The sequence below is a fragment of a genome, unplaced genomic scaffold, assembly GCF_019419815.1.
Source record: "Pyrus x bretschneideri cultivar Hongxiangsu unplaced genomic scaffold, Pyrus_bretschneideri_v1 Contig13, whole genome shotgun sequence".
NCBI lineage: Eukaryota > Viridiplantae > Streptophyta > Magnoliopsida > Rosales > Rosaceae > Pyrus > Pyrus x bretschneideri.
This window is the reverse complement of record NW_025999424.1, coordinates 4708680-4736559: the sequence shown is the minus strand read 5'-3', so window position 1 is coordinate 4736559 and position 27880 is coordinate 4708680. Positions and strand designations below refer to the sequence as shown.

Genomic DNA, 27880 nt, shown 5'->3' with positions numbered 1-27880 from the left:
TGAGTCAAAATAATTTGACAAAAATTTAGAATATTCTTTGTCATTTTAGTTTTTATTTAACTGAAATTTTTCACAGATTATAGACTAAGATTATTGTTCAAGAGCTTCTAGTCACAACCAACGTTTATGTCTCGACGTCAGTGTTTTAAAAGGCTCGCCTAGGTGTCCTCTGAGGTTGGGCGTCAGGGTTCCTGCCTTTGTTTTGAGGGAGTGGGCGGAAGGCTTCGCCGAAGACGCCAAGGCGACGGAGGCGCGCCTCAAGACGATGCCGTTTGGTTAAGGATTTTTAATCTCCAATCTCCATACGGACCATACCTCATCTCTTTTCTTCAATCGCGCCTTTGCCTTCTTCACTCCTCTCGCGTCGCCAGACCAAAACACACAGCAGCTCAGCCATTGTCACCCCACCGACGTCACCTAGCAACATCGCCGTCAGCAAGCGCCCACAAATTCCCAATTTTAAAGGTTAGGGTCTCTTGAGATTTTATTTTTTTATTTTACTTTATTTTAATTTTTTTTATATAGTTTGTGTGTGATGATCTTACCGGCGAATAATTGATATTGGTTAAAGTAGATACAAAGGCTATGATCAATATAATACTAAAATATATAAAACTACATAAACAACATTGTAACATTATGACACAAAACTACATAAACACCATGTACTGCTTTGCATTTTCAACTTCCCCGAGCAGAAGATGGCAACTAGTACCAACAATAGGAAGCATATTCAGACCATACAACACATTAAGGTAGTAAAAGCACACTAATAATAGGAACAGCTACAAATAGATACAAAGTATTATTGAAAATGGATTTGAATGAAAAATTGAGAATGGATGTTTATTATACAAAATATTATTTTTTATACAATTATATGTATAATATATAAAACATATATATTAAAAAAAAAAAAATTTAAGACGAGGCTATCCTTTGGACGCCTAGCCCACGCCTCGGCCTTCTAATACATTGCTCGACGCTCAATAGTTTAATGAAAAATTATCTTGTTTTCGAGGCATTCTCGCAGAAGAATTAGCTGATTGACAAACAAGAGATTCCAAGCTCAAAACATCCTTCAAACAACTACAGCACAGAGAAGACACAGCACAACAAAGCTCTTTCTGGTAAATACTAAAAAACGACATTGAATTTACATGTACACGTACATAAATGATCAAGTCACCGGAAGATTACATCAGAAACCTAAAGAACGAGAAGAAGACATAAAAACAGTGATTGCCTCAAACTAGAGGTTCTGATTTACCAATTCTAAACATGCGCTCGTCTACTGATGTCCAAGATAACTATCTGTTCAGGGAAGGGGTAAGGACTGCAGAAAGAGCCTTAACCAGTTATCAAAAGCATACCTTTTCTAAGCCTATTTTGTTTTGGAACCGTACCAACCCCTCAAGTCACAACCCGTCCGAAGGAATGCCACGAAGTTTGTATACATGGGGTTGGTACTAGACTCAGATTTTACTGTGTTTTTATTTGACAACATCGTTAACGCGTGCAATACTTAACGCTGGAAGCTCAACTTTCTATACATTAGGCTGCCACTGTTGACAATCCTGCCCTATTCTATACACTTTAGACTATCAACTCTTAGCAACCCTCACTGCTCACTACCTGACTAATTCTTCAGCCGACGCTCTTCTGCATGCTTCTTCAGATCCCTTCAATACCAAATAATCCAATAAATGAGCAAAAAAATAGAGCAATTATGGTAATGCAGATAATGAAAACGAAACGAAAAAGCAAGACCCCTTTTTGTGTGGAGGGGATGGTGGCTAAATGCAAAGAATACTCACATGCAACGCGGTGTGGTACAATTCAGTTTTCTACAGTTTAACGAATGCAAAATCAATCCGGACCATGCCTTCTTACAGAACTGACAACCTCCTGAAGCCCGAACCGTGCACTTGACTGCATGGTAGATTAACTTCTTCATTTGGAGGCAGTTTGGGTAAAAGCAAGGCTGACTCTTGGCTGGGTAACATGTAGTTGCATGCTGTAAAACATCTAGCAGTTCCCTTATCTGCACCACATTTTTACGCTATAAGTCTAAAGCATAATGACCTGACAAAGAAACTGAACATCACCAAAAACCGTACACACGCATGCACAGTGCAACTTTTCCTTTGGCCAACTAAAATTACTATTTGCAAAGAAGAAGGAATGATGAATATTATATTTATCATTATTTTTAATAATAATATTATCATGAGAAAAGATGAAAACTACTACATGCAAGTCCAAAGAAATGTTGAAATATTAAAAATTATAACTTTTATACCAGAAATCCTTTTTTTGGTGCCTGTTGACTCTCTGTCGTATGGCTACGGCTAGCTGAAGAACTTAGAGTCAACTTATGAATATGACAAGAGCTTCCTTTCTCTCGATAGCATGTTGCACAAGCATCAAACTCTGGGCACATTTCACACACCCATCTCTGATCAATCACAGCATCCTTATGGCACAGACTGCATGTATTCCCAGAAGTTAGCGCAGTAGCATTATGGAGATGATGCAGAATCATTTTTGAGGAATACTTGGCCCGGCGAAGTGTGCCAAACTGATAGTGTTTTTTCTCACACAAGCTCAAGAAACCTATGCCTATTCTCAAGTAAATTGTTGTTCGAAATAACATCTTCGTCCTTAGTGTCAGAAAGCATATCCTCCACCACAACCTGAAAAAGAGCAAAAGTCATACGAATTAATCAGATTTAATTTTTATAAGTACAAATATATCACTCAAACAATTAACGGGAGCATATATTTAAATCTACAATGCATTTGGTAAAACTGGTTCCTAGGCCGGTTCATATTATTTTAAGCTTGGTAGATGTTACCACCTAATTGACTGGTATAAACTTGTAAGTTTCCTTTGCCACTCGCTTAGTTATCTACCGGGCAGGCTAATAGAATACCATAGAGCTCATAAGGTTTAAAGTTCACCTGAGAAAGCACATGTCGTTCCATGTTGATGGAGATGTGAATGTCCTGTCCACAATTTTTGCGCTCAGCGTCATGGCATCTGCAACATATACATTCAAAAAGTAAATAGAGATAAAACGTTACACATCAATTATGTAGTAGTGCTCATCCCACTCGTTCCTTGATGGGAAATAAGATATCAGGTAGCTAAGAAGGATGAACAATACTACATTTCAATGAGAACATTCTTATTAAAGGAGACATAAAAAGTTTGGAAGAGAAGGAGAGACTTCAGAGTGATTCATTACCTTCCACAGAGGTGAAAACTTTTGCACTGACCACAAGACCAGCGTCGTCCAGATAATATTGCTTCATGACAGTGCGTGCAAACATACTGCATGTCGACAATTATAAAGTCCTCCTTACTCTGTAAAATGGTTTGACCCATCTAAAAAGGAAGACGCAACAAAATAAGATCGAGAGATAATAACAGGTAGAAAAAGAGGGTAAATCTATTAATAGCATTAATGCAACTGACAATGCTCGTGTAAATAATTTATTCTTTCCGAAGACCTATTGACTGTTATCATTGTTGAAATTTAAGGCTAACACTCACACACTCAAATATATTGATATTGTGATCAAGGAATAGATATTTCCCAGGAAACCACAGAATCTGGATAATATATTGCCCGCCTTACACCCTAGGGAAGTAGCAGATCAAAATGAAGGTGATCGTATTAATCAAGCATTAGTTTGTGCTCTGTTTGTACCCATATCTATCAGAGTTCACACACTGGTCTCACTTGACTAGATAGGGTACATTTTAAGCCACCAAGGTTGCTTCATCTAGAGTATGCAAAGTGAAGAAGTAGATAATTAGAAGATAGCTTTTAAGCCACCAATTTAGTAGGAAGAATTAGAAAGGAAAAGGTTTAGAATACTTACTCTCTGCATCAGAAGAATATCTTTAGTAGAGCCATCAGAAGGATTTGTATGCCCCATGGCTTTCAAAGTTCTCTTTGTTATTGTTTTCTTCGATTTCTTCTGCGTATCTGCCATCCCTTGTTCAATCGCCCTGATCGCATCCTCGGTAGCACCAGACCAATAGTCACCATCAAAATATGGCAAACGAGTTGCTGTTACCTTGGAGTTACATTCCCCAGTGGGGATAAAAAACCGATCATATAAATTAGTGTGACTGACCACAATTTTTTCTTCAGCTGCTTTTTTATCATTGACTGATACCTGCACAAGTGAATTAGTTAAAATCAGAGAAGGAAAATATGCAGAAATGCATACACAAAGACAAACAAACACACATGAGAGAGAGACAGAGAGAGAGGGAAACCATTGCCGCAGCTTCTCAGGCTTGGGCATATTCTGCATTTCTGGATGGCAGTGTAATATATAATCTTCACCCTTTAAAGGGGCACACGCCCATATGTAGGAGGTAACAAAACCTCGTTTCTTGCAAAACTCAAGGTAAGCTATCTGTAGAAAAAATAGCAAAACAGAACATGTAAGTAAACATGTGTCAATTTACATAGCAATAACATGGGACTAAATAATGATAGGGAAAAGAGGTAACTACCAGTATTTCATGATAAACAAACGTACGAAGAGCTTCTCCAGTCACGGTTTTTATCTCTGGCCTGAAGTACTTAATAGAATCCAGATATGAGATATAAACACAACGCTTATTCGGGTGACTACATTCTGAGCCAAACTCCTGCACATACAATCCAAAAAGGCATACATCTACTCCTTCAATCTTCTGAAACAAAAGAATAACCTGGATGCAAAAAGAAAAAAAAAAGTGCAATTAGGTTTTCCTGAAGTTGTAACAAACAAGCAATTATACTGATGGAGAGGAGATTCAGTGGGAAAAAGAAGTCTATGGATTGTAAAAGCTGTCTCACCTTTGATTTGTATGGGAATTCAGCAGGGTAATTCTCATCATGAAAGAGATCCAAAAACTTCTGCTTAACTTTTAGTGTTTTTTGAACAGATAACACTACTCTCACAACAAGATCTTCCGCTCCTGGAACCTAACAATCATCAAACAAAACATAAACAATAAGTAGACAGAAAGGATTGTATACCGTAAATACATTCTGTGTGAATATCAAAACAGGACTTTCAAGTTAAAATTTAATTTACATTGAACCAAAGTGATTGAGTTGATTAGCATGTGACTTAAAGGCAGAGTATTTATTCTCATTAAATTGGATATATTCTTTTTACACTTTCAACAAAACAAACCATTTAGACAACAGAACCCTCTGTTCCCGGGACCTAACAACCCATTAAGAAAAAACATAACAAACAAGCAGCTTCAAAGGACTTTAGATTATGAACATTTCTGTATGATGATACACACACGATTATCCAAAACAAGCAACTTCATTAGATAGAAAATAAAGATCAAGCAGCCCATGATTAAATTGATTATTCCTAATCGCTAGGCATTCATCTCACGAAACCTATCCAGTGATCAAAATTGCGCAAATCTCAAAACAAATAAAATTCTCAGTAGAATGAAAAATAAATCAGATAAGCTGAAAGTACAAAATTCCAAATCGGAGGTTGCTTCTTACCTCAAAAAACTCTTTTCCTTCGACCTTTGCTCTATCTTCTCTCTCTTGCTTGAGGCGCCTAAAGAGTCTTTGTTCTATATGGTCACTAAGCATGGTAGTTGGCAGATCTTTTGCACTGAAAACAGAACTCTTTGGTAAGTTCTTGAGCTCCCCACATTCTGTTTCGTTTAACAAGCATTTGAGACAAGTGTTCTCAGCTTGGCCTCTCAAAGCACTTTTATCATTCAAGACAGCACATATCTGATGTTGCCAGCCCTTGCATTTATCACATTGAACCCACTGCAAGCACATAAAAAGCCTCAGGAATTAAGTAATTACTTTCAAGATCTCAGAAGATAAGAAGACAGTATGACTTTACTTACCGGTTCTTCAGTTTCCTCATTGTTCTTCTTTCTACCAAGTGTTGCCTTTGAGACACGGATCCCATGAAATGAGATATTTCCTCTTCGAGACCCCTTATAGCACAAGTTACAAAAACAATATCGTGAACTACGCTCGTCTAGTGTGCAGTAATAGTTTACACCGCGCTTGATACGGAGACCACAGCATGAGCAATATATTTGTGCAGGAGCAAAAAACAGCTTTCCTAATGCGCACAACTGACACACTTTCTCACTGTTTTCTCTGTCTTCCATCAAGATACTCTGTTTTAAACAACATGCATAAGAATATTACGCCTTCATGCTACATGAATGAAAACCTAGGCAATTAAAAAAAGTTGAAACTCTTGGAGCAGTAGTAATGATGAATATAAAATTATTACCTGATCAATGCTCTGCCCAAGATTCGATAAATGTTCCTTGATTTTCTCTTCTTTAAATGGTTCCGTCAATAGGACACTATTTGTTTCTGGATTCTGTGGCTTTATTACTTCCTCAAAATCAGAGTCTGGTTCTGGCTCTGTCTGGATGAACTCAGTCCTCACAGTTCCCTCTTTAAGATCTTCCGAGAAAAATTGGAAACTCTTCGACCCCATTCTTCCAGAAAATTCTTTCACATTGTCTATAATCTCACTACTGCTAGTAAGGTCTATCTGTTCCCTCTGATGACAAGCAGATCCTTCCCCAGAAGGAATGGGCACACTCTCGGAGTTCAGTTCAAGGATATTGTCAGAATCACATTTTGTAACGTCATTGATCCTCATTGATTCTTGTATGGAATTATTTACAGGTTCCATCTCCACATGCGTTACTTCAGAGTTAATAGATACAGGAGATTCAGATTGTTGCTGCAGATATGAAAGTCCTTCAGGAGCACAAGGTTGAACGACTGAAGGAGCCAATGTATGGTAATTTTCATTTTTGTTCTCCATCTTCAACTTTTTTGACGATGGCAACTTATCTTCAATATCTCCTGAACTGGGTCCATTTAAAGCATACTGTTGAGCACCATGTGACTGTTCAGGAGGAAACTGAGGCTGCAAATATGGATGAAAGGGTCGTTTTCGGTTATGCTGAGCCTTTATCATCTGGGAGCAAGATTGCACTATATCCTCAGAACTTATAGATATAGGATATTCAGACTGTTGATGCAGATCTGAAAGTCCTCCAGGAACACAAATTTGAACAACTGAAGGAGCCAATACATGAGAACTTGTATTTTTATTATCCATCTTCAACATGTTTGACAAAGGCAGCAAATCTTTGATGCTTCCTGAATTGGGTCCATCTGAAGCATACTGTTGAGCACCATGTGACTGTTCAGAAGGAGCCTGAGGCTGCTTCAATGGATGAGAGGATTGTTTTTGGTTATGTTGACACTTTATCATCTGAGAACAAGATTGCACTATGTCCTCAGAATTAATGGATGTAGGAGATTCAGACTGTTGCTGCAGATATGAAAGTCCTCCAGGAACACAATGTTGAACAACTGAAGGAGCCAATAGATGATTACTTCCATTTTTGTTACCCATCTTCAACCTTTTTGACAAAGGCAGCATATCTTCAATGTTTCCTGCACTGGGTCCATCTGAAGCATACTGTTGAGCACCATGTGACTGTACTGGAGGAACCTGAGACCGCATTAATGGATGAAGGGGTCGTTTCCGGTTATGTTGAGACTTTATCATCTGGGAGCAAGATTGCAATATATCCTCAAGAGTTGAGATCTCTCTGGAGACTACAGGAACATCCGTTGGAACATGTTGAGGGATCAGCAAGTTAGAAGAGGAAAACACTGAAAACTCTCCCTCTGTGGATGGAAAAACAACCGATCGAGCATTCTTGTTACACCCCAAACGACCTTCAAATTTAGAGGATCCAACTTCACCAAAAAAAAAAAAAAAAAACTTGTTAGAAACAGGCAAACAGCATAAAGGTTTTAGTGAAGATGTTTGAGCGAATAGACTAGTTAAACTCAAGTATGTTTTACACTTTTCCTATATAATATATTTACTTCTAGAAATATAAATTCTCTAATAACATAATTTACAACTCTAAATAAGTGCACGCCTGTTGATAAACAGATGCAAATAGTCTGCTTGAGAACATATTGGATCAGTGAACATACAATATAGCAAGTTTATCAAATGTAAAATGGGAGAACTTGGGGAGCAGTAGCAATATGGCCTTGGATCCAACTATGTTGTTTCATAATAAGAACACAATAATACTACTTCTACATTAATTCAGAGCAAAACCAAGACATCTGAATAAAGTCATCAAAAATCTTAAAGGATTATGTCATTTAGATACTAAGTTGTAGCCTGTAGCTAAATATGGAATCAAGAATTATATCTCCAGGAATGTAATTCAGATTATATGGATTTGGGGACCTAAAACAAACCCATACCATGGCCAAGATGTTGATGTTGAACCTGACAATCAGATGATATGTCAGAAATGTAATTCAGATATCCTTGATTGGCATTGGAGCATGCAGCGAATGATGTTGAAGCATCCTCAAGAGGAACAACAGTCTCAGTAGAAGCCTGTCTTAGGCTGTCAGGAAACGCATGTCCAGTTCATCGGAAGTAATGAATCTTTTAGTATCTCCCTGCTTATCACCATTAAAAGGGAACCCTGCAAGAGAAATTAATTACGCTATTAGATAAATATGTCCAAAACTAACCAATTGTTAATTATGTTTATGATGGACGGTTCAAATGGCCCACCTTTTATGAGGTTAACATCGTCAGCATTATTAGCTATGAATGCATTATAACAAGCAGAGTCAGATCTACTAGCACCACCCAAGCAGTTGAAAGGTGTTTCTGCAGAAACTGCTGGTTGACTGGAGTTTGCATCATATAGGTTGAGTAATTTTTGCAGCCGATGAGATAATGTTTCCACATTCACATACTCCTCCTAAAATATATGAAAATTTGAAAAATTCAGGATAACTAACACATATTCATAAAGTTTCAGGCAGACAAGATAGCAAAAATATATCCTACACGATTCAAGTAACAAGTTTTTCTTTAAAGAATTTGAAGCTAGTTGATGAGGTCACCGAGTTACTCAAAAACATGTTACAAGGACTAATTATCAAGCATCAGAATACAAAAAGTATTTCCAATAGCATGGCCACGATTGGCTATTAAGTTTTTCCCATTTAGTAGCAAAAACATGGATAAAATAACAAACTTATCAAGCTAAATTCAATTTAATGTGAATGCAGACCTCAGAAGTAGCCTCCATAAATAGCTGGTTCTCCATGACAGCCGCATAATCAGATGCCATCTCTCCACACCCGTAATTGGTACGTATTAAGAAGTATTCATTACTGTGGAAGAATTTCAAAAGTCAGAACAAATAAAACAAATGCTTAAGACTACGCAAGAATAGTTTAATGTATCTGCTTATGTTGAAATGCGAGCTTAAGAGACTTACAGTAGTTTCCTCACGAAATTACGAAAGCGGATAACTTTAGGACCTTTGCGCCAATCCCTCAAGTAACCTACTGGGCATTTCAACGCTTGACAACGTAAACTATCCCCTCCCGGCAAAAAAGGACTTGAATTCAGCCTTGGGTAGTTAGGCATATGGCCAGGAGTTTGTTCTGAATTGTATATTTGTACATCCATCTTGCTGATTTTATGAGACTTCATTCATGCTGAAACTGTAAATTACCAAACATTTAGCATGGAAGATTACAAACAGAATGTTTGAGTGTGCATCAACACTGCAGGAAATTATTAAAGTTTCATCCACAAAATAATAATCTCGATAACAATGCAGCTGCTGTTTGATAAAATTTACTAATTACCACGTTTAAATCATGATTTTCCACGCGAAACCATCAAATTATTCTAAATTAAATTTCAAAATCCTATTAAAATAATCAAATTCATCAATTCGCTCAAATCCCCAATTTGCAAACACAATTATCAATCCCCCAATTTTTTCAATAAATTACAAATCTTTACCCCGCCGAGAGCTAAAATCCCTAATCTCCCAAATCCAAAATTCAGCAATTCGCTGCTCAAATTATCCCACTAAAAACCATTCAATAAATTTTTTTTTTTAAATAAAAATCATCAAATTACGCAACAAAATTGCGATCAATGGCGAGTCGGAATCAAGAATTGGGATTTAACGCCGCCGGCCACAGCCGAATTGCAATCAGCAACGAAGTCAGAAACCCCTAAAAAAATTAGCACGAAGCAAAAAGAAGGGAAATCGAGAAAAACCCTAATTGGAAAAAATAAAGAGGGATTAGGGTTTAAGGAAAAAGACCTGTAATTTCCTCTTTTTCTTTATTGGCTTGAAGCTGAAGTTTGCGTCCTCGACGTTACCATCGGTGGTGGCCCACTGAAGCTTTTTATTGAATAGTTTAAGTGAATGTTTGAGAGAGACAAGTTCAAAGCAGGAGCAGTCAGTCGAAATACTTATATAATATCCAAGAAAAAAACCTAGGTTTTACTCCCCACACAGGAGAGAAGGGTGTTTTATATTACCAAATTACCCGCACGCCACTTTTCACCTCTGTTTATCTCGTTACGCCACGCAGATAAAGATATGTGTAATAAGCGTATAATATCTAGCTCCATCTTAATGCGCCACACGAGTTAAGAGATGCATAATAGGCGGATAAATATCTGGCTCTGGCTACACTTACAGAAAAACCTTTACAGCAGAAGAATGGTGATGTGTGTATTCCCAAATTCCCATTTTTACCTTTGCCTATCTAAATGTCATGTGAAAAAAGTGTAAACAAATAAATATTCGATTCCGGTTGTGCTTAAGTCTCTCTCCTTGCCCAAACATGAATTTGCGTTGGCGTTCCCTTTATCAATAAGTAAATACACAATTCTATAAGCTTGACCCTCAAGTATCGATTTTTTTTTTTAATACATCGATATTTTTACACTTAAGGGAATGGGAGTTCAGCTAAGCCACATTATGAGCAGCCTAATTTGGACGAGATTCGAACCCAATATATCTCACTTCCAAATAAAGAAGAATATCATCAAACCTGTAGTATTGAATGTCCTCAAGTATCGAATTTTAAATAGTAAGGTAAACTTTTATTTTTCACCATCGTTTTGGTAGGAAATCCCTAATAAAGTAGAAACGGAAACCGAAGCTCAAAGCCCAAGTATTTCTTTTTTCGCTAAAACAAAGCCCAATATTTCTCTTTTTGGTTTGAAATATCTTAATAGGGATTGATGACAAAAAATAAATCTTATAAGTGAGGAAGTTTGAAGAAGAAGTTATTTCCAAAATAATTTAGTTCCAAAAATTATAATATATATATATTAAATTTTTTTTCTCTAATTTTTTTTTTCTAATATAGTTTTAGCACTCAATATTTTAGATTAAAGGTTATTTACACCCACCAAAAGTCAGAGAATTAGAAAAAATTGTAGAAAAAAAAATCTCACAACCATCCATTTGTTGTGTGCTACTCATATGTGTGCCATTTTCTGCGCGTCAAATAATTTGCATAGTTGGATTAGAAGCAGATGAGTGAAGTTATTTCATTTATTGCTATTAAATAAAAACCTAGTAATTGGATTTATAAATTGTGGAATAGCGCTCAAAATCAATCGGTCATTTGATCAATCAATCACTTGTCACGTTTTAATTAATTCTTAGCTTAGAATTCTAAAAGATATTTTTCTAAAGTATCGGGTTTGAAGAGTTTATCTCCTAACATGTAATTGTTTTTTACAATAGAAAAATGGGCATATAATTGAAAAGGGAAACCCTTAGTTTCTACGAGTTTAATGACAAAACCCTTAAAAGTATAAAAGTTTTGTTTTTTTGTTTTTTGTTTTTTTTTTTTTTAATAAACAAATAGTAGTTCTTGACAAAACCCGAACTCTCTGCACCTTAACTTCACTCTACCATAATTTCTTATTTTTATTTAAATACTGATGAGGCCCGAAACAGGTTCGGGCCTAATCGCACAAAGCTTTCAAACTTCGAATCTTCGAGTAGATTTAATTAGAGAATAACATACAACAACAGCAGCTGATGATCACAGAGCCATCTAAACTCATCACATCTAGTTCTTTGTACAACTCCCTCCTTGGATTAAACTATCCCTATATCCATCACAGTAAGCATCTCTACTAGCTACATGTCATTGCCATTACCTCCTGCGGTGATGGCGATGCCTGTCTAGCCTATCCCTACTATAAGTTGAAAGATCAAGGTCGTAGTCATTCCTGCTTCCATCGTTCCAACTTTCAGTATTGCCCGAGTCATAATTCTTTGGTGAATGACGAGAATTGGAGTATGGAAAAGAACCTTCATTGAATGACGGGATTCTTCTACCTCTGTCTGACTGGGACCTTCCGAAGGTAGGACTTCTTGGTGCTGAAGCACTACTTGAACTGTGAGAGTTGTACCCGTAATCATAACTACCATATCTTGGAGGGTAACTAGATGGCGCAAAACCTGGATCAACGCCAGGAGGCCCATCGTCTCTATAATCCCTGGACCACCTTTGCTCGCAGGTGATGCCCTCTGCTGACAGGTTCTGAATGATGGCTCACTCTGCTGTGTGAACGGTTCCTAGAGAGATCTTCAAATGAATGTCCAGGAGCCCAAAGTCTCTCATCAGCATTTTCTGGGATTGGTGCATTGACTCCTGGAAATTTGACCATCTTCTTCCTTACTGGATCAGCAAAGTCTGTCTCAATAATTTCCCCGTCCTCCTGTTCTTCCTTAATTTCCCCATCAGCATATATTATTATCCCTGATGGCTGATCTTCATCATCTACATCTAAAAATGACAAGACAAGGTGTTATGACTTGAAAACAGAATTTAAATCTAAAAGGAAAAGGGAAGTACAATAAATTAAAAGTACGGCTATCAAATAGTTTTTTGTAACCTAGGTTTGATATTTCTAGAAAACAGGACGGTCAAGGGTGCTATCCAGGATTTTAGCACATCACTCTCCATAACCTGAGCACTATGAAAATCCCATACATCACAAAGCAAAAAACCTCAAACATTTGCAAATGCCGGGTAATCTCTTCAAAATGCACATTGCACAGCCACAAACAATGCTGTACCAGAATCAAGCATTAAATTGCAATATTAAATTCTGACTTTTCAACATGTACTATTCGAATATGTTTCGAATGCACAGCCTAATCCCGCAAATAACATTTCAACCATATGAGCTTCAGCAACTTTCCATTGATTATGCATCAAATCAGACCCACAAGCTTTTTTTCTGCCTAATAAAAATTTGACAAAGTAAATGAAGCTAGAGGACACAAGGGCCAGATCAAGTCCCTGCTGAAAACCTAACTACTTTCTTTCTCCCTTTGATTGGTCATTGGCAAAATGGAATGTAAATTTGAAAACACTTCACCAAGTTTTTTCTTTTTTTTTGGTACTTCTGTGATGGAACTACAACAATTATTTATAATCGGTTACTGTAAGTGACTGCCAATTCAGTAAAATATATTCAAATACCTAGATATCCTGGTGGGTAACCAATTTCTCGCATTCTGTTAAGCCAAGGTGGTGGATCAAGCTCCTGCACACAAGCAAAAAAAAATAAATAATAATAAATCGGTTCTTAATATTCTAGACTCATGTGACCACAAGCACATCATTAAGCTTCTATACTAATACAATCTGGAATAGGAGCTTAACGTTCAACTAACAGTATTTGCCTCATAATTCTAAGGAACACCAGTAGACAATAACAAGTGTTCTGTATTAAACACAATGAGTGATCACTTACCCCAAGACCCAAAAGCTTCCGTGTCTCAGCATCGAGGACACCAGGCCTTAAACCATCATACTTTCCAGCCGGAGAATTCTGATAGTATCGTGTTGGATTGCGAGAACTAGCATTCTGATTACGTTTGGACTTGAGCTGTTTACGGGCACTGTTGACAGCAGCATTGTTACGAGGCTTTGGACAATTTTTCAATGAATGACTATAAGAGCCACAATTGAAACAACGACTTGCATCATCTATAATCTCCAAGCCTCTGAAACAATAAATAAAAATAAAGAAAGAAGGATATCAAACATCTGCAAAACAACTTTTTGCTCATACGTAGAAGTCAGGCTGAAGACAACCATGAAATGGATTCAAACATTTCACCACCAGATTACCATACAAAGCATCCTGATTGTCATGTCATGACGAGATTAAGGATTAAATGAAGATCTCTACTTAGACACCTAACAATATTCAGAGCCCAATCACCCTTCACTCTTGATACTCATTATTCATTTTTAATTATCTGTTGTTTTCTCCCAGAAGAAGATCAAGGACATAAACATGTCTATCAGAAGGATTAAACCAAAACATGAAAAATGAGGAACCAACTACAAAAAATTTAACAAATATAGTAATACCATCATCATAAAACATAAAACCAATAACATGATCCGACTATATTTAAAATACTGATAAAAATGTTTACCCCTCTGCATTACTTGAGCCACCAGCCAAAGTCAAACCTAAGGCGTAACCCCGATCATACAGGGGCACATCATTGTTATCCAAAACATTGGATTCGTTGTTATCTGCCTTCCGTGTTTGGTTGTCCATCCAAAAAGACTGAACATGAAAGAATACTTCAGAAAAACTAACAAATGGTACTAAACAATGAAACTTATATAAAACATTCCGTTTTCTAGTTTTTGTGACAAACAGAGAAATTAACAAATTGAAGAAAGCTAAATCAGGAGATGTCAGCCAAGTATAACAACTAGTGGCTGCATAACTTAGCAGCTAAGTATAATACAAAATTTTGATAAGTAATCAGAAAAGCACCCAAACTCAAGCACACAAAGTGCATATAGAGAAAAGTAGACACAATAGCAGGACCATACCACCGCAGACGTCCTCTCTATGCCAACATGAAGAGCTGGAAAGAAGGTCTCTTCACCTGATTCCACTACTTCAATAGAATCCTGAAAGATCACATGATACAAGTAATCATAAACCCAACAGTCAAAAGAAAAACAAAAATAAGGCAAGAAAACACATCATCATAATTTTATTCAACAAATCAAAACAGGGTAATAGCGATTTTATTGATTGGACTCTACCAACTGAAGACCTCTCATTCTCTAAGATACTCTTGCTTTCATGCCATATAACCAGAATTATAACCAAAAAAAAAAAAAATCATTCTTCAAAGTTTACCGCATTTCACAAGCCAACTCTCTGTGCCAAATGTTCCAAATTACTTCCAAAACCTAGGATTGTTAAACTCAACCCGCCCCGAATTTTGAGCGAGTCTTCATTCAAACAGAAAATGGAACTTAAACTTTCTTTAAAACTTAACACGTTGGATGATCCATCCCACAGAAAGTGACGTCACAAGATATAGTATTCAATATGATGAGCCAACTAAACGAGGAGTCTTACTTGAGATGAAGAAATATGCTTTGTATGCCACTCTGACCACTGCTGTAATAGTTCTTCAAGCTTTTGTTTACTAGCTCTAGAAAAATTATGACAATTCATTAAGAAATTAAGAAATGGAAAACTGCAATTGGAAATAATCTATATGCTTTGTATTTTTTGCTTAAGTGCATATGAAAACATTATGCAACAATGGTTACTCCAACCCCACCTTGTCAACGACTCATATGTCACATGAACTGAAGCTTTATGTTCATCAACTGTCATTCTAGCTCTCTTAACACCTGATACAGCTGGCAATGTTGAATTACGGATAACAAAAATTCAAATATCATGGTATTAATGAAGAGAACCTACATTTCAGTATTCTTAATTTTAACATACTGCATTATATGGTTGAAGAAGTAAACCTATTTGCACATGCCACAAAGTTACACAGTTGGAAAGTGCTTGAAAATAAAAAAGGAGAAAGCCTTAAGAAAAAACAAATGTGGAAGAAGGATACAAGTGGCGCCCTTTTTGGGGACCTTAAAGGTACTTGAATCTTGGACAGGAAGGCAACCATTTTCATGCACCTTTGGGAACAAAACATTTGACTCCCCTGCAACTGTAACAGTTTCAGACAGTATACAATGAGCATGCCCGTCCTTGTTACCCCCTAATTTGATTCCTACATTTGCCGAACAAGAACTGTCCAAGGCAGGGAGGTTGTTTATGTCCTCGATTTCCATATCTGAATCACCTTCAACCAATTCTTTTTCAAGGTTTGATTCCAGCATGCAATGGCTAACTTCATATTGAACATCACTTTCATGCCTCAGGTTCTCACTGTTAGCTTGAACTTCACATTGAACATCACCTTCCTGCCCCAGATCCTCCCCATTTTCTTAACTTCATATTGAACATCACTTTCGTGCCCCACATTCTCAATGACAGAATCACCAGAAGCAAGGAGACCAATAAAATTCTCGGATTCCATATTTACGAAGAAGCAACTTCTTTTGTAAGAGACCACCCAGAAAGTACTCTGCACTACATAAAAAATCATTGGTAGATCAGAAAACCAACCAAGTACGATACTGAACTCAAATACCGCCACTAAGTAAATTAAACTAAACACATGAACACACTCATGTATATTGTATATAAATATATTTCAAAAATTCGATCTTTAAGTTGAAATGTCCAATATTACGAAATAAAATTGGAGCTTTAAGAGTCGGGAACACCACCCAAATACAGTAATTATACAAAAAATAAAAATCAAATTAACCAGATATCCAGACCCCCACAACTCAAAAATCCAATCTTGAAGCATAAACCATAATCTATTAGTACTAATTTCACAAAAAGGTAAGAAATTTTTTAATTGAAAAGGAAACAAGTAGGCAATGACGCAAGATTGCGAACAATTTTTAATTGAAATGGAAACAAGTAGGCAATGACACAAGATTGTGAACGGATTCAAGCTCCATTTCAAGCTAATTTACTTTCTTACCTAAAATCCAGGGTTTCTGGGCAACCAAACGGAAAAGAGAAAATTGATAGAAAAGGGCTCGAAATTTGGGATTTGAAGAGTGCAATTACCTTGAGTTGAGTGAGATTAGGGTTTCTGTACAGAAGCACCGCAGCTTCAATCGAAGTCCTGAGACGCCACGGATTCCGAGTGTGTGTGAGAAAAAGAGAGAGGCGATGATTGGGTGTGCTGCGGCGTACGGAACAACGCGGACTCGCCGCCGCAGCTATTTGTGGCTATATTTCTAGTGTGGAGAAATCATTGACTTTTGTTTTTTCTTTTCTTATTTTATTTTCTTACCTTGTTTGGATAATGACTTGCAAAACTCTTGCCTTCACATGAGATATTTTGTTATTAAATCCAAAATTTCAATTTGTAACTCAAATCCCTCACTTCTAAGTAAAATTATAAGGTAAAAATTCAAGATGGTTAATGGCCTAGGGGGTAAAAGATTATGTGAGACAGAGTTATTCTATCACGTATCGTTGAGTTCATTTCGTATCACAATTATTCTATCACATATGTTACAGAGTATAATTTTGCCTAAAATTAATGATTAATATACAACTTATTATTGGTTAATTTGGTTTGGTGTTTCTACATTTGATTCAAAGTTTGTAACCGGCTGTATTTGGGAGTCTTTCTCAAAGATACTCGTGTATCATGGTGTTGTAATGTAGATGGCTATCTGTTCTATGCACATTGTTGGTGTGGCTTCGATTGTGTGTGAAGATTGAGGAATGGCAACTGAGGAAAGGGGAGAACAATTGCAGCAACCCACAAGTCCCCAATCTGCTGCTGGTTTCTGCAGTGCCTACCGATGGAGAAAGCTTCGCAAGACTCAGGATCGCCAACAAGATGATGAAAGGCAAACAAGATGTTAAAACGAGAGACAAGCTTACAATTCTGCCTAAAACAACGACGAATGGCAACAAGTGTTTTGTGAACAACAAAAGGATTATGTTCAATACAAAAACCAAGTAAAGGCCGCTGATCTGCGTGTTTTGGCGTTGAAGTCTACGTTAACGGACAACAAAAGCATATTCTTCCCATCATTTAAAACAATTGGATTCCAAGGAGAGACATCTCTATATATCTGAGGCTACCAGTCTTTGTTTGTCATATATTCAACTCTTGGATTACTAAGGAGCAACCTCATCGAAGTGAATATGTCGTAATGTGTTTTGAAAAATAGATCCCCGCGAGCAAATTGAAGCCTCTCCTTCGCATGGAGATAATTGGTGATCAACACTGACAAGTGTACAAGGCCTAAAAGGGGCTGATGCTGCGTGCCAACTTCAACAAGAGCTCTGGAACAAGCCGCCTTCTCGGAGGTGCCATAGCATCTTGCTCAAGAGCGTCTTTATCACCAGCATGTATCACGGAAACTAGATGGTCAAACAGTTCGTCTTTACCACCTCTCAGAGGATCCTGCATAGTGCTTCCAAGAGTCAGATGCCCCGAAAGGAATTTGTGATATCCTATTTCAGATCTCTTTATAACAATTTGAACCTTTAACGAGCATCGGTGCATTAAAATACGAGTAGTAAATGGAGGCCGTAAGGTTTTAACAGTCACAATTGTAAAAGGCTCGCATCAGAAATATCACTTACTTGAAGAAACAAATCTGTATGAGTCTTTCCATCATATAGTATTAAGTCAGCTCGAGCTCCTGCCTTTTGAAGCACGTCTACGAAAACTTTACTGCATATAAAGACGCATCAGTTTCTGAAAATATCACACCATGATATATTCTGTGGAGAAGTTGAAGTCGTATTCAGATGTCTGTACTTCGAGGCCTAAACTAGTATTATACAGATCAAAATCCCATATTAATGTACATTAAGGGATTCTAACCTAGCGTCTGATGGTATCGAATAATCATCAGTTCCATGGAAAAGAGTGATAGGAGGCAAGAGAGAAACGGCACTCCTATTGCTTGGGTCCTTTACTTTAACTTCAGGAGAAAATTGATGCAAGGATTCTTCACCTTCCATAATGCTGCATGACACATCACCACAATAGCATCATGAAGTAACAAACAGGAAAAAGTACAATATAATTGATAGGAGTACACCAAAGAGTGGCTAGCAAATTGTCACTTGGTAAGTACCTCAAAAAGATGGAACGATATAGTCCACGACTATCAAAATGGTCAACTAAATTGGACAAATTGTACCTGTGAGGAGCATATAAGAAAATTAGTGTACCCATCCATTGCCGTCAATCAACAGATCTATCAACATGGTACTAAAGTAATGACTGGTCATCAGTCTCTGCAGCTCAATGCTACAACAAGCTGTGCGTGTAGTGCAGATTGTAGTGTTTATACGGAAAAGTACATGATCTGATGGAAGGATTTCTTTCAACTATCATATCCCATGCTTACCAATATCCATGTTTCTAGAATTTGAGTTTATTCGAACTAAATTCATTAAAGTTTCACTTGATTCATGATAATGCAACAAATAAACCTTACCCGCCGGATAAACCAAAATAAGCCTTTATCCGGGAGACGCTCCAAGAAATGCTTTCTCCCTTGGATTCTTTGATTGCTTGATCCAAGAGAGCACAAGCAGAAATATGTGCACCAGCAGATTGTCCCATTAGATAGATTCTACTCAAAACAACCACAAAAGGACCAAAACATATAAATAAATATATGTACTCAGCCAGTTTTGAGATGTATAGGGAAGGAAAGAACAAATATTAGACTGGACCTGTTAGGGTCACCTCCATAATCTGCTATATTGTTGAAGACATATGAGATCCCCAGAGAAGCATCTTTCACCATATCACTGATGGTACCCTGGGGAAAGTTTCTGCAAGAATCATATATTGCATATCAACACTTATAGGGTAAAGGACATAACGGATGTGTAAACTGTTCGTTTGAGTAACATGATTCAAGTCTTCAATGCGTACACAATGAACTATAAAAAACCAAAGGTTCATTTTACTTTTAGATCATGGAACGTGCTCAAGCTTCAGTGACTGGTTCTTTATATGGGAAACAGAAAACAAGACATAAATTAACCAATTAGCCATGATTGATCAGCTTGGTTGAACGGAAAATAATACTTTAATGTGCTAATGTATCAGTCTAATAATCAGACACAGTGAACATGGTGTTTACGAGTCTATCATTGATTCACTGCCCAAGATTTTTTTTTTTTTCAAATACTTCATATAGATCACCATATGCAAGTTAATGAAATCGTGCATTACAATTTGTACTGCTTTAACGAAAACAAATTACCTGTAATCAACGCATGCCACGATGATATCTCTTTCTGCCAATTGCAGACCTAAAAGAGAACCCCAAGCTTTATACCTAAACCAGCATGAAACTATAGAAACTTAATGTCAAACAACTAAATAAATGGCCACATATATATAACCAGAAACTTCAACTAAAAATGTTTTGCATGATACCCCAAAAAACGAAGAGAATATCATCTCCAGGCCATTGTACTAATTCAAGAACAAAACTCATAAGAACTGATGAGCTAACAGCTCACATCTATTTAAAATCACTCACCCAATAATCCAGGCCCCACCAGTTACAAATACTACTACCGGTTTTTTTCCATCACTATTTGCAGGTAAATATAGATCCAACCTGTAAATGATACATGACATAAATGAGTGCACAGAAGTTGACAAAATCGCAATCAACTGTTTAAATTCCTTCCACAAAATCAACCTACCTATTTCTTGGTTGATCTCCATACACAATACTACGCCGGACCTGGCTTGAAAAGAAATACCATATAGCAACTGAAGAAAAATCAACAAACAAGTTATATTCCGGTCAAATGCACAGCTGACTATTCACTACATTAAAAGAACAAAACAAATAAAAACAGAAACTCTCATCATGTTAAGCAGACAAATCTACGTTCAGGAAGTAGGTCACGTCAAAGAATATCATGGCACGGTAGTGTGAAATCTACGGAGATGACTCTACTGAAGTCTTAGAGATGAGAATATTGAGATACATCAATAACAGTAATCAAACTTGGAGCTTTTTCTGAAAGATGATCTGGATGGTGCAAAATCCCATCCAGGTGGCAAGTTCTTTCATCGATTAGCAACAAACCAAACAAATCACGACAGTGAAGCTCATCAAATGTGGTAGCATCCGAGCGGAAGCTTTTTGATTTTACGCAGGATAACCGACAATTTTCTTACTATTATTTGACGAAATTTAAAACGGATAACGAAAAGGGGAACGATGCTATACGGGCAATGAATATGTAATAGCAAGTAGTTACATAAACACACATACCTTGAAGAAATCCGGGCATAAGTAACATAGCATAGCAACCAAGAGCAAGTAACTTTGTGATCCACAGATAGCCTAGCCTGAATGAAAATAAATGATTAGAAATAATCCAACACAAAACTTCGATATAATTCACAAATTTGCTAGACTGGTTAATTTTTTGTCCTACATTTCAATTTTCTTTCGGTTTCCTACAATTTTCTCGGCAACCAAACAGCGCTGAAGTCCAATAATTGAGCAAGGTGAAGATAGGAGGAGCTAAAGAAGAAGGAGAAGAAGAAGAATAGGTACCCGAGGCATTGAAGGAGCGTGAAGCTGAGGCTAGTAATCAAGTAAGTCTCTTTGGCAGCGTGGCCAATGTCGTGGCTGAACGACTGCTGCCGGTGAGGCGGAGGCTCGGCGGAGGCTTGTTTCTTGGTGAGCATGCGACGCCTCTTGTGGCTTGATGTATTGGTATTAGCAATAGGATAGCTCAAAAACCCAGAAAGGAAGGGCGTCGCTGCGTGCGCATCTTCCGCCATGTAGTCTGCCTCGGAAGTGAAAGAATGCCGGAGAAGACGATCGGTTTCCGATGCCATAGCTGCTGGATGATAGCTCCAATATTTTTTTGGATCTGAAAATGTTTTTTAGGATTTTTTTGTGATTGGTTGCTAATTTCGGTTGGCAACATTTTCACTAAGTTACCGTTAAACCATTAATTTGGAAGCTTGCGGTTGAGAACTCGAAGCCTCGAACCGTTGGAACCTGGAAGGTACCAGAAATTAAAAACTAAAGATGCATAAAAAGTAACGATGAAATAAATATTCAGGCCCACGATTTACAGTTTTGTACTTAAGTGGCGAAAGCATTTGTCGTGTTAGTGTGGTTTTTATGTCATATGACTAGATGTGATATGTTAAATTCGTTATTTTAATATATTCTTAACAGATTCTTAACAGTTGATACGTTAAATATCCAATTTGTTAACAAGTCGTGTTGTTTTGTATCGGATAAAACCTGCAAAAAATTATCATGTTTGATGTTTAGATTTGACAACGTTATCTTATTAGATTCTTCACTGATGATCCCCCAATAACAATCCTACTCATTTATAGGTTAATCAGAAATCTGTTAATTTTGTATCGTTTTCTATCGATCTAACAAGTCGTGTAAGAAGTAATCAAGTTTGCTGCTCAATTATTTCATTTTCCACTTCATTTATTTCAATTGGATAACATATATTTATTTAACATACAAGATAATATTTATAAATAATAATAAATAAAAAAAAGAATTAGATCAAAGATTCGCTTCTCTTTATGTAAACGATGAGAGCATCCCCGCTCCAGCTTCAACCCTTCTATGGTTAAAATTTTAGTTAAACACACACGAAAAACAATATTTAATGATTAATAATCTCAAAGTATCGTATACTCCGGAGCATTATAAAACTTGTAGGAAGAACTGAGAACCCTAATTCGAAGTAAAACAAGAGAATCGACACCGCCTCGGTAGATATACTTTTTATCCATCTAGAATCCAAATGACAGTTTCGACAAATTCAGTGTATCAGACGTCAGTTTCTCCTGTATCGGAATTCAAGGAAATTTCCATCGACGTCCTTCCGAGTCTCATCCTCTTCTTCCGAGTCTCCGAGTACTCTCTACCTTAACCACCATCTCTGAACAGCAGAAAGAGGAGTTTCCAGGAACCGAGCATAGCGGTGGATGAGGGGATGAACTGTCCGTCCGATCTTAGTCCACACGCTCAGATGGTAGGCAGCAGTTGCTGGGGCATGATACATGATCTTCAATAGCTGTAAAATGTGTTCCAAGGAGGCAAGGAGGGAGGAAATTCATTAGGCTCTGAATTCTGATATGAAGTTGAGATATTGCAAAAAATGAATATAGAAATCAATTTTTTACATCACTAATACACTTATTTGACTCCAAAATTACCAAGATTTTGACCAAAAATGACCAAAAAATACTTGCCAACTGACCGTACTCTTGCAGAATATGATATTTTCATATCTATAATTATTGAGAAGAACAATGTTTGAAATGTGACGCAAGGGGCACTAACTCGGTGCATACTTTCATGTGCTTGTATCCATTTGTGTGTATGTGGTGTGTGTGTGTGTGTGTGTGTGTGTTCAATATAATCGAAAACAATTTAGCTTCAGGAACAAAGATGCCATTCCATAACCATAATGATGAAGAAAAGAACAGAAACACACCTGCCAGTACATGAACGCCTGTACAATGTTGCGCTGCCACCTACAAATATACATCACAAATTACGAAATGTTTGAAGTCAAAAGCAATAACAATGGAATAAGAATGTATCTGTGACTAGAAAAAAGCAGCAGAGAAAACGGTTCCAAGCAACTCACGAGAATAATGATATAATCAGAAGGAAGCCAACTCCAACCTCAGCGTGTGAAGAGAGTATGCTGAGGGTAGTTGTATTTGACTCCACCCAAACACAAGGCTCTTCCAGGTACTTCCTGTTCACCATGACAGAAAGAGAAATAGATTGCTCAGTAAAGAACACAAGTAGATTTCAACTCATCGTCGGAAAGGTATTATTTAGTAAGACTGGATTGAACATCAAACCAAAAGTAAAAGTACTACAAGAATCCTGAATACAATCCTCATGCCCAGCACTCAGAATTACCAATTCTCAACTTAATAAACTTGGATTCAAACACCACAAGAAAATATCAAGCAACATTGTTAAACATCAACTCTTCTACCTGTACAATGAGGATTGACTAAAATTGCACCTAAGGAACTTGGCAACATGTTCAAGAGCCCGACAGAGAATGGGAATCAGTGCAACTGCAATAAAGATTGCACCATTAAACTAGACATAACAAGAAAATGAGGCTAACTTAGGTTGAAAACATAGAAAGAAGAAAATAGAGAAGGAAACTTGAGGATTTAAGGAATGCTCACATTTTAGGCAAAGATGTGATGTGACAAAGGTAATGCAGTATATCAAGTAGATAAAATCCTTAGTCGTGATTATTGGCTGAAAGTAAACTTGCAAAGCCTGCAAGTTCCAAGCCCTTGGTTTCTGAAAAGTAAAGGGTGCGTTAATAAAATATGAACAAGGGCAGCATATCCAAATTAATGAAGTAAGAAAGCAACTGAATATGAGAAAGTATATCTACCCCATACAGCGAATACAAGGAATACAGAGACGAACATGCAGTGCCCATAAAGGAAAGCCGATACGCCCTATCTGAAAGGTTTTTAGGCACCAGTGGGAAAATTGCAAGCACAGCCACAAGAAACACCTGCAGGGAAGAAAGACAAACAAACTGAACCAATAACAACAGAGAACTATTAAATTCTAAGCAGAACGTAGCACGAGGCCATTTTTAACGCCTAAATTATGAATAGTTTGAACTTTTTTCTCTAAATTAGTGAAGTTTTGGATTCAAAAGAAGCACACATAGTTGTCACAGAGAAAGACCCTTGCCCAACTGAACCAGAATGACATTACAGCAGTTTATTTGCATTTGAAAAACCATAGAGTCAAAAGATAGAATAATTCAGGCTCAGAGAAGTGAATAAGCAGTTAATAAAAAGTAAAACGTAAACTCTATAGAAAACTGTTTATTGACACTGTCAATAGAAAACATGGTTGCAAGGGAACAAGATAAACTGTGAATGGTCAATAACAAACAAAAAAAACTACGAGAAGTCGTATGACATTTCTTCAAATCAGGCTGATTTATAAACATCATACACTGACAGATAGATAAGAAAATAAAAGAAAGCTGATTCTCTATGTATATACATGGATATAAACGCGTGTTTATATAGGTTACTTGTGTCTATCTATCAATGCATGAGTACACTTGACAGTACCCAAGCGTTTACAGAAAACTGAATGGTTTTTCGATCCCAACGCAGAGAAGTTGGAGGAGCTGCTGCTGCTGTCCCTGGAGTTCTGGGAGTTGAACCTACAAGCACCAATTCAAGGTCAATTCACTATAATCAACATATTCCAGGCTACTGAAGGCAACTAGAGTTTTCTTTTGAGATAAATTTCATTTCTTCCAAGGGAAACAGCAATTTAGGCAAATCTAACTTTTGTACCCAAAAAATTAAAGCATTCCAACCTGCACTACGGGGCTGAGTTTGGTCATTTGTTGTCCGGGACGATGCAGATGGTCTCTTTGGCTGAGAAGAACTGCCTGACGACATCGCATCTACCATAAGCTCAGGATCCTATTCACAAAATCCAAGTACAAACATTGTTAAGATGCACGGAATTAAGAAAAATCTAACAAAATCCATGCATCTCCAACCAAATTACATTCCCCCAAAGCATATACCAACAAGGCGCTCTTAATCTACGATAAAACTACAAACGGAAATCCCTAAAGCATAATTCTTCAACCAAATGTTGACTTTAATGTTGCACTATGTGTCAAAAACTATTCCTTTCGAAGTAGCAAGATCTCACTTATACTCAGAAATCTAAAAGAAAAGAAGTCAACTGAATCAACAATTGAACGAGCTACTGAATCCTGCATAAACTTTCCAAAATCGAACCCCTACATTCAAATGAGGTTCTATAGAGGGCCAGCATGCATTCAAGCACCTCGAATTCGAATTCCCAAAACGTAAAATCTTGCCATTCAAAGAAAACCCCAGCAGTAAAGATCGAGTACTCGAAGAAAGCAAAACCAATAACCCTTATCATCAAACAAAGAAACAGAGTACAAAACCCACAATTACCCAAATGGAAAACCGACCCCAATTACACAAAACAAAAGAAAACCAATTGAGATTCAAGTGTTCAGAGTCCAAATTCCGAAGAAACAAATGCTAATTAACAACCAATCGATACAGGGTAATCACTGAAATTAAAGAAACTGCATAAAGAAGAGAGAGAGAGAGGACGGACGATGAAGCGTTGATAGAACTTGCGCTTGAAATGGTCGATGACGTCGCTGCGGGAGGACATGTGAGGAGGGATGAGGATGTTGGACCAGTAGTCGGCCCATCTGGGGTCGTTCTCGTAGTCGTAGGCCGCCGCCGCCACTCTCTTCAGCTGCTGTGGGTCCTCTCTCTCTTCCGCCATTTCTTCACTTCTTGATTTCTCGATCGCTTGATTGATTGGTTTAATTCCGTTCGTTCGTTCTTCCGATCACACAGAGAGAGAGAGAGAGAAAGAGTCGTTTTGTACTGGTTAGTTTTCTTGCGGCGCAACCGAACTCTCCACTCTCCTATTCCTTTCTTTCGATGCCCGACGACGTCGTTTGGAGGACGGTTTCTTAATTTTATTAGGTTAGTTGGCCTTTTGGGTTTGATGTTTTTCTATTAGGTCCAATAATTTTTGGATCTCACGAAAACAAAAGTGAAAGCCCAATTATTTCCAGATTTATGGCTCGTTTGGATGTGTTTTTAGAATGATTGAAAGCGTTTTTAGAAAAAAATTTTTAGGTTTCAAAAACACTTGAAGTGCTTTTTGCAAGAAGTATCAATTATGTTCTTCTTCCAGGAAGCACTTTAAGTGCTTTCAGGATTTACTTGCATTTTTACTAAGAATTGGTTCTAAAAACGTTTTTAGTCATTATAAAAGCACATCCAAACGAGCTCTTAATTTTACCAATTTGTTTTGAATATTTTCTTTCCCTTTGTCATGATTATTTATTAGAAGCTCTTCTTGACACTCGAAAAAATTCATCATGCATTAATTCTATAAAAAAAAAAAATTAATTATATTTAGATTGCAAGATACCTTCCTTAGAATGGCGATGACAATAAAATTATGAATTTGTTAGAAATCTTATTTGGTGTGACTAATTATCAAATACAAATTTCACTCAAAAGGCCTCAAATATTTATATACTTATATTTGTATACCTTATTTTCTTTGCAGAATTCCTAATTGGTCCAGCTAAACTCATCAAAATGATATTCTTGTCTTCATAGTCGCTTGACTCGCTTCTTCAAGTCCAAATGGCAGCCAGAAGAGAGGAAGTGACTAGTCGATGCATCTTTTTGCATAGGCTGCCCTCCAACGAGCTTCAATAACATTTCTTGCCCCTTTAGTTTCAAGAAATGTCATTTGTTCCCGAGTTTCATATATATGCACAAAATTTTAGAAAATTATTCTAAACTAGTCCATCCACTGGAAGGAGTATCAAACTCTGGTGCAAGTAAACGAACACACTGTCCTGACAAACTCACTGACTAATTGGAGATACCATGTGAATCAATAAAGGAGGAGGTGTGGAAAATTCCATGGCAACCTCTAAAAGCATCACAAGGACCGTCCATATCGCCAATCTTTGCAACAACCACACACTCCAATTGGCTTATTTCTTCAACTCTCATTAGCTTCTTCATGTCCTCGAAATCCACTGCCCATAACACACAGTTTGATAAACAAAATTAAACACGGTAACCAAAAATGAAATTTCGGGAACTCTGTGAGAACCTTAATTTAGTATGTACCTTTTGAATTATCAACCCAGTTGAAAATTGATCCTTTAAACTATTATTTTGGTAAATTAACCCCCTGAACTATTTAAAATAGTCAATTAACCCTTGCCATTAAATTGCGGAATTAATTCCGTCAAATTGAAGGGCAAGTTAGTCATTTCATCATTAATTGTTACTTGTTAGCTATAACTACCAATAAAATTTTGACACATGGACACAAAATAATTCAAAAGTATATAGCATAATGAGAAAACATAAAAAACCAAACGTTTACATAAAGGACCATCTCAC

The 27880-nt window shown here is 37.1% G+C and overlaps 3 protein-coding genes, 1 long non-coding RNA gene and 1 other non-coding gene across 9 annotated transcripts; 1 reads left to right on the top strand and 4 right to left on the bottom strand.

The window, feature by feature from the left end:
* Window positions 1–138: 138 nt before the first annotated feature.
* On the top strand, window positions 139–2673 carry LOC125474872. The gene is made up of 2 exons (XR_007256256.1): window positions 139–465; window positions 2306–2673. It is a non-coding gene; the product is annotated as an uncharacterized LOC125474872 (long non-coding RNA).
* LOC103960288 (probable histone acetyltransferase HAC-like 1) lies at window positions 1114–10376 on the bottom strand. 5 transcript variants are annotated; one of them, XM_048579064.1, is made up of 18 exons: window positions 10220–10376; window positions 9374–9602; window positions 9164–9266; window positions 8656–8848; window positions 8334–8563; window positions 6307–7805; window positions 5906–6187; window positions 5544–5822; window positions 4866–4994; window positions 4538–4738; window positions 4295–4437; window positions 4150–4191; window positions 3892–4021; window positions 3252–3391; window positions 2965–3043; window positions 2303–2696; window positions 1818–2044; window positions 1114–1682 (listed from the first exon to the last, which is right to left on the bottom strand). In XM_048579064.1, exons 6-16 carry the CDS (start codon window positions 7609–7611, stop codon window positions 2598–2600), a joined length of 2829 nt encoding a protein of 942 aa, XP_048435021.1. In that variant the 5' UTR covers window positions 7612–7805; window positions 8334–8563; window positions 8656–8848; window positions 9164–9266; window positions 9374–9602; window positions 10220–10376; the 3' UTR covers window positions 1114–1682; window positions 1818–2044; window positions 2303–2597. The 5 variants fall into 5 exon arrangements, with proteins under 5 accessions (XP_048435021.1, XP_048435023.1, XP_048435022.1 ...); XM_048579066.1 differs by having other exon boundaries at window positions 6307–7784; XM_048579065.1 differs by lacking the exon at window positions 10220–10376 and having other exon boundaries at window positions 9374–10202.
* Window positions 10377–11830: 1454 nt separating this feature from the next.
* LOC103960328 lies at window positions 11831–17141 on the bottom strand. Its single transcript, XR_007256255.1, has 9 exons — window positions 16924–17141; window positions 15842–16363; window positions 15548–15629; window positions 15340–15415; window positions 14799–14879; window positions 14387–14523; window positions 13693–13945; window positions 13419–13482; window positions 11831–12716 (listed from the first exon to the last, which is right to left on the bottom strand). It is a non-coding gene; the product is annotated as an uncharacterized LOC103960328 (transcript).
* Window positions 17142–17714: 573 nt separating this feature from the next.
* Window positions 17715–21922, bottom strand: LOC103960289 (probable isoprenylcysteine alpha-carbonyl methylesterase ICMEL2). The gene is made up of 11 exons (XM_009372743.3): window positions 21432–21922; window positions 21144–21220; window positions 20563–20632; window positions 20394–20474; window positions 20112–20186; window positions 19573–19674; window positions 19332–19469; window positions 18966–19031; window positions 18710–18853; window positions 18466–18556; window positions 17715–18283 (listed from the first exon to the last, which is right to left on the bottom strand). The coding sequence occupies exons 1-11, from the start codon at window positions 21716–21718 to the stop codon at window positions 18122–18124; spliced, it is 1293 nt and encodes a 430-aa protein (XP_009371018.2). The 5' UTR covers window positions 21719–21922; the 3' UTR covers window positions 17715–18121.
* Window positions 21923–22510: 588 nt separating this feature from the next.
* On the bottom strand, window positions 22511–26362 carry LOC103960291 (transmembrane protein 33 homolog). The gene is made up of 9 exons (XM_009372744.3): window positions 26046–26362; window positions 25255–25363; window positions 25001–25095; window positions 24298–24423; window positions 24080–24200; window positions 23878–23962; window positions 23515–23628; window positions 23359–23398; window positions 22511–22935 (listed from the first exon to the last, which is right to left on the bottom strand). Exons 1-9 carry the CDS (start codon window positions 26220–26222, stop codon window positions 22783–22785), a joined length of 1020 nt encoding a protein of 339 aa, XP_009371019.2. The 5' UTR covers window positions 26223–26362; the 3' UTR covers window positions 22511–22782.
* Window positions 26363–27880: the final 1518 nt, after the last annotated feature.

Coding starts and splice junctions, on each gene's coding strand:
- LOC103960289 (XM_009372743.3), bottom strand. CDS start 21,718: ATGGCATCGGAAACCGATCGTCTTCTCCGGCATTCTTTCACTTCCGAG. Junction 20,475..20,562: donor GGAGATCAACCAAGAAATAG/GTAGGTTGATTT, acceptor TATCATTTACAG/GTTGGATCTATATTTACCTG. Junction 19,032..19,331: donor TATTTTGGTTTATCCGGCGG/GTAAGGTTTATT, acceptor TGCTCCTCACAG/GTACAATTTGTCCAATTTAG.
- LOC103960288 (XM_048579064.1), bottom strand. CDS start 7,611: ATGATAAAGTCTCAACATAACCGGAAACGACCCCTTCATCCATTAATG. Junction 4,438..4,537: donor TTGTTTATCATGAAATACTG/GTAGTTACCTCT, acceptor TTTTTTCTACAG/ATAGCTTACCTTGAGTTTTG. Junction 4,022..4,149: donor CAGCTGAAGAAAAAATTGTG/GTCAGTCACACT, acceptor GGATGCGATCAG/GGCGATTGAACAAGGGATGG.
- LOC103960291 (XM_009372744.3), bottom strand. CDS start 26,222: ATGGCGGAAGAGAGAGAGGACCCACAGCAGCTGAAGAGAGTGGCGGCG. Junction 23,629..23,877: donor AGTCAATCCTCATTGTACAG/GTAGAAGAGTTG, acceptor CATGGTGAACAG/GAAGTACCTGGAAGAGCCTT. Junction 22,936..23,358: donor AGGCGTTCATGTACTGGCAG/GTGTGTTTCTGT, acceptor CACATTTTACAG/CTATTGAAGATCATGTATCA.